This window comes from Lacerta agilis, chromosome 4, assembly GCF_009819535.1.
Source record: "Lacerta agilis isolate rLacAgi1 chromosome 4, rLacAgi1.pri, whole genome shotgun sequence".
Classification (NCBI taxonomy): Eukaryota; Metazoa; Chordata; class Lepidosauria; order Squamata; family Lacertidae; genus Lacerta; species Lacerta agilis.
Window position 1 is genome coordinate 97656100 of NC_046315.1, and position 6115 is coordinate 97662214.

General features: G+C 46.0%; 1 protein-coding gene across 1 annotated transcript; it reads left to right on the plus strand.

The window, feature by feature from the left end:
• The first annotated feature begins 356 nt into the window (after positions 1 to 356).
• Positions 357 to 5894, plus strand: PCDH20 (protocadherin 20). The gene is made up of 2 exons (XM_033148001.1): positions 357 to 519; positions 2350 to 5894. The coding sequence occupies exons 1-2, from the start codon at positions 370 to 372 to the stop codon at positions 5065 to 5067; spliced, it is 2868 nt and encodes a 955-aa protein (XP_033003892.1). The 5' UTR covers positions 357 to 369; the 3' UTR covers positions 5068 to 5894.
• The last annotated feature ends 221 nt before the right edge of the window (positions 5895 to 6115 follow it).

Consider the following 6115-nt stretch of genomic DNA (forward strand, 5'->3'; position numbering starts at 1 on the left):
TGCGGGAAGAGGCTGCTGTGCTTGAAAGCGGCGCTGGCCGCTGCGCCAGGACAGAGCCGAGCCGGGCAAGCGCAATCGCTCGCGCCCCTCGAATGGCCGGAGGCGAAGCGGAGCGCGCCGCCGCCGCCGCCGCCAGCCTGGGGTTAATTGAGCGTCCTGCGAGGCGATTGGCTGGAGCAGCCTAGGGAGGTATTTGCATGAGCCCCAGATCCGAGGGCGGGAGGGAGGGAGGGAGGCTCTCCTCTGGATTTCTTCTTTCCCCCGCCGAGGGAGGCTCTTCTGGTGGCTTCCCCTCCCCGTCACTCCTCCCTCCCTCCCTCCCTCCCTCCCTTCCCCGCGCAGAGGGGACCCTCGATGCCCGCATTTGGAATGAGCAGCCGAGGGAATGAGACCCGGCGCGGCTCGCCACCGGCCCTAGGATCCAGCCGGCTCCCGGGGAAGAGGCACCGGCCGCTGGCTATGGGGCAGCGATCCAGCCCTGGGAGCAGCAGCACAAGCGCCAGTCAGAGGAACCTGCCGGTACGCTAAACGGTGAAGGGGGGGGGAGTGGTGGGGTGTCCGGAGGCTGCAGTTTGCACTTCTTTGGGAGGATCGCGCTGGGATCGTTTCCGAGGAAAGGTGTGTGCAGGATCGGACGCTTCGAGCCGCTCTCCGCCAGGAAGTTGGGCGGGAGCGAGCGAGGAAACTTCGCCAGTGGGGAAGAAGTGGCACGACAAATGTAGCACTTTGGGAGCGTAGAGAAATGACGGTAAAAACGGGGTGTCAAAAGAGAGGCAACAGAAGCAGCAACAGTTTCAGGAGGCGAGGCTGCTAGTTCTGCATCTGTCTTTTAACGGCGTGGCCCTGTAGCAGCCGTCCACAGTAAGTCACGATGGTGATGAGAGGATTGATAACAATAGCTCAAGGCTGCGATCCTGTGCATTTATTTGGGAGGTACCGGTACTGATGCAGCAGGAACATGTTATGCTGATTTACTTAGAAGTGTGTGCGCGCTGGGTAAACACCCCCCGGTGAGCCCTTCTTGAGAGTCAGCGTGCATACAATCGGAGCTGTGCATGAGAAAAAAAACAGATGAGGCTAGGAGGACTACTGTGTGTGCTGAAAGGAACTCAGAAAAAGGATCCCCCCCCAAACACTTCACCCAATCCTTAAATTAAGGTCTGCAAACTCCCAGGAAGTGTGATAGTTCTAACAGAGAATGGAAGGGACCGTGTGTGACAAAATTCTTCCAGTATATTGTGGCTTTAAAAGGGAGCAAGGAGGATGCACATGTGTGGCCATTCCTGGTCACACATACTTGCTTATTTCAGTGGATCTTATTCTCGAGAAATTGTTCTTTGGGTTGAAGGCGCGGTTGTTTAACTTCAGGGGAAGGGACCCATGAAGTCAAAGGAGCAGCGGCTAACATTTCTGTCAGTGCACAGTAAGCTGTGATGAAGCTGTGGCTGCATATGGTTTTGTGTCATCTCCCAGTAGGGAAGGTGAAAGGGTTAATTTGTGGCAAAGGCATCTTAGATGCCCATATCTGGCAAAGGACAGCATTTCCTAGATCTGCTGCTGGACAAACGGAGCCAATTCTATTACTAATCTGAAGAAGAGAGGGTGGTACCTGCACTCTTGCATAATCAAAAGCACTGTTTCTATATATATATTGTATTTTTCACTTCCATGCAGAGAACGGTGGTTTATGCTTTTGTTCCTAGATGGCTGCCCACTGTTTTGTTTTCACTCACAATCTGTTTATAGCTTGACAAAGATGCTGATACATTTGAGACAGCAAGGAAACTGAAGATGAAGTTTAAATATGCTTGTTTCTCCCACCCTTTAGTTTATGGCATTGTATAGTGATCTACAGACTAAAGCATGGGGATTTATAAGCACAAATATATGTAGGTTTTGAGCATATACTGTACATATACTGCTTCTTTTTAATGAATTCTTTATGACTGTTTTATTGGGGAAACTAATAGTTAAGGGTAAAAGGGATGAAAACTCTTCATTTATTAATGGTGAGTTTGGGGCTCTGTTTCAGGGCTGGTGGTTGTGTGCGACAGAAGGAGATGGTGATCTGTTTAGACTGAAGAAGACTGGCACTAGGTATAGGGAGGGCGTAGAGGTCAAAAATATGTGGCAGGTGGAAATTTTTCAGGAGGATGTACTCTGATGTTGGATTTGTGTAGCCTGGATTGTTAATTCGGTAGGAATTCTGAAGATAATGGTCCAATGCAAGGTCTTGCACAGAAAGACCTCTTTTGGGGGGCAAAATGGAGAGGGAGTGATTAAACTGTATCACCGATGCTCTCAGATGGACATGCCATTCACTAACCTCATGTGCATCTCTTTCCTCAGAACTTATTCATTTTCCTGCTCTTCCTTGGACCTTTCAACTGCTTTGCAAGCTATAGCCGTGCCACTGAACTTTTCTACAGCATCAATGAAGGGCTGCCCTCCGGGTTCCTGATCGGGAATCTAGCCCAGGATTTACAGGTGCAGGCAACATCAGAGGGAGAGGGAGAGGCCACAGTAGAGGGAAAGCAGCAGCCTCAGCAATGGGGGGAAACCCCTCTCTCCTTCAGCCTTGCCTCCCAGGGATTAGGAGGCCAGTATGTGAACCTAGACAACCAGACGGGAGAACTGCGCACCTCCGCAAGGGAGATTGACCGGGAGGCGCTATGCACAGAGGATAATGTTGGCTCTAGCGTGGTTGCCTCCTCCCCAGTAGCCTCTTCTGAGTCGTGCTTGCTGTTGCTGGATGTTATGGTGTTGCCTCAGGAGTATTTCCGCCTTGTCAAGGTGAAGATTGCCATCCACGACGTCAATGACAATGCCCCATTGTTTCCCATGCCACAGATCCACCTCTTTGTGCCTGAGAACTCACCAGTCAACACCCGTTTAGCGATCGAGCACCCAGCAGTCGACCCAGACATGGGTAGCAACGGGGTGCAGACCTACCACCTGCAAGATGACTTTGGGGTTTTTACATTGGATGTGGAGGAAAATGAAAGCGGAGAAAGAACGCCTTACCTGATTGTCATGGGTGCCTTGGACAGAGAGGCCAGAGACAAATATATTACCCTCATAACTGCAGAGGATGGAGGAGTCCCTCCACTGGTGGGCAGTGCCACCCTCACTGTTGGCATCAGTGACATCAACGACAACTGCCCACAGTTCAATGAGACCCAGATCAACGTCACAGTTTTTGGTAATTCTAGTACTGGGTTGCCCATAGCCTCTGTCCACGCTGTGGATGTGGATCAGGGAATCAATGCAGAGATCACATATTCCTACAGCCAGAAGGTTTCTCAGTCATCCCGCACTTTGTTTCACCTTGATGAAAGCACAGGTGTTATCAAGCTCTCCAAGAGGATTAATGGTGACACTCCTCGTCTCCATCGGTTGAGCATATTAGCCAACGGTCCCGGTTGTATCCCTGCAGTGATCACTGTGTTAATATCCATCATCAAAGTCACAATGAGACCTCCTGAAGTGATTCCTCGTTTTATAGCTAATGAAGTAGAAGGGGTGGTTTACCTGAGGGAATTAGAGCCTGTTAACACACCGATAGCATTTTTTACCATAAAAGATCCAGACGAAAAATACAAAGTGGATTGCTATTTGGATGGTGATGGCCCATTCAGGTTGTCACCATACCAACCATATCGCAATGAGTACTTGCTGGAGACTACAAAACCATTGGATTATGAGGCTCAACAGTTCTATGAAGTATCAGTGATCGCATGGAATACTGAAGGATTCCATGTCAATAAAATAGTGAAAGTGCAGGTTCTGGATGATAACGACAATTCACCTGTTTTTTCTCAAACCCTGACAGAATTATCGATTGAAGAAAATAATGCCCCCAATGCTTTTTTGACCAAGCTATATGCAACAGATGCGGACAGTGGAGAAAGAGGGCAAGTGTCTTATTTCCTAGGGCCTGAAGCCCCTTCATATTTTGCTTTAGATAAAGTCACAGGAGTTTTGACAGTTTCCACCCAGCTGGACAGAGAAGAGAGAGAGAAATACCGCTACACAGTTAAAGCAGTAGATTCCGGAGTACCAGCCCGAGAATCAATCGCCACAGTTACCATCTCTGTGCTGGATAAAAATGACAACAGTCCAAGATTTATCAACAAGGATTTTAGTTTTTTTGTGCCAGAGAATTTTCCAGGCCTTGGGGAAATTGGAGTTATAAGTGTCACCGATGCAGATATAGGGCAAAACGGCTGGGTAGCTCTTTCTGTTGTAAATGGAAGTGACATCTTTGTTATAGACACTGGCAAAGGAGTGCTAAGAGCTAAGGTTTCTCTAGACAGGGAACAGCAGAGCTCATACATCTTGTGGGTTGAAGCGGTTGATGGAGGTGATCCTGCCTTGTCCTCTACCGCAAAAATAACTGTCCTTTTGCTGGACATAAATGATAACCCACCCTTGGTCTTGTTTCCTCAGTCCAACATGTCTTACCTCCTAGTCCTTCCTTCTACTCTACCTGGATCTCCTATCACAGAAGTTTATGCTGTAGATAATGATACCGGCATGAATGCAGTTATAGCATACAGCATCATAGGGAGAAGAGGTCCCCGGCCAGACTCCTTTAAGATTGACCCCAAGACAGGCAATATCACTCTGGAGGAGTCACTAATGCAAAACGACTATGGCCTTTATCGACTTCTTGTTAAGGTTAGTGATCACGGTTACCCAGAACCTCTGCATTCCACAGTTATGGTGAACCTCTTTGTCAACGAGACGGTGAGCAATGAGAGCTACATTGAAAGCCTTTTGAGAAAGGAACCTGATATTAACGTCGAGGAAAAAGAACCACAAATCTCTATAGAACCCACACACAAAAGAGTAGAATCAGCATCTTGTATGCCTACCTTAGTGGTCCTGTCAGTAATAAGCTTGTGTTCAATAACATTGGTGACTGGAATGGGTATTTACATCTGCCTAAGGAGAGGAAGAAAGTACCACAGAGGAGATGAAACATTGGAAGTACAAATCCCATTAAATGGAAGAATTGATCTCCATATGCTGGAGAAAAAGCCTGTGGAAATTTCCAATATCTGATGGCTTCAAATGGACAATCTCAACCAAAACCTAATAATTCTGAATAGTGATTAAGTTCCCAGATACAGGATTGTCAGCAGTAGCTACAGTGAAAGACTACTGATTTATAACTTATTATAATTGTAAATACTGTAGCTGTCTACAGCTTTTTTTTCAATGAAAAGAAAAAGAAAATCAGATTCATTGTACAGCTTTTTTTATGAAACCATAGTGCTAACAGCTGTCTGTGTAGACTTGGTCATCACAAGACCCACCCATAAATTAAGTCAGTATTCATAAAGTGAAAGGTAAGACAATGACAAATTCATTGTTAAATTCTTTTTCATTCCTGTGTCATTTTTTACCACAAGAGGGCAACATCTGCCATTCCTGTAAATGAGTCTGTTTAAAAGAAAATGAAAAGTATATTTTAAAACATTGTTTTTCTAAAGGGGAAAAATAAATAAAATAAAAGTATGGGTTTGAGGTATAATAATTATATGTTTTATTGTATATACAAGAAGTTGACGAAAATATGCACTGGTAAATCAAACAGAATGTTTTATTACCTCAGATGTTTAAATATATAAATCTCTATATAGGAACGGCATTAACAAGAAGTGCAATTTCTTGAGGGTGCACATTATCCCCTTGTGCGGTAATGGACAGAAATTAGATGTTCACTTTCACCTTAATATGGAGAACAAACATTATAAATTGCTTCAGCAATATTTTGATCAGTATCTCTTGGAACAAATAAGAGAAATATGCCATCTGGGATGCAAACGAGTCCAGGTATGCACAGGGCAGGAAAGGGTTTCTGTTGCCAATTTCCCCGACCTAACACTTCTTGAAACTTTTTGGGATGGCTCTGTTCAAGATCTCCCTAAGCCTTCAAGAGGATTGAGTACCTGCCACTAGAATCTAAAGTACAACAGCCCGTTCCTATGCATAGTTAGTTACCTGAGCTCAGTGAGGCTTTCTCCTCAAGTAAGAGTGCACAAGGCTGTAGACTAAGTGCAGCAAAGTAAGGGAACAGTGAAATGCCAGTTATTTCTAAGGATTAATT

Excerpts from the sequence above, each read along its gene's own strand:
- PCDH20 (XM_033148001.1), top strand. The coding sequence starts at position 370 with ATGAGCAGCCGAGGGAATGAGACCCGGCGCGGCTCGCCACCGGCCCTA. Across the intron at positions 520-2,349 it reads CCAGTCAGAGGAACCTGCCG|AACTTATTCATTTTCCTGCT; the intron begins GTACGCTAAACG and ends CTCTTTCCTCAG.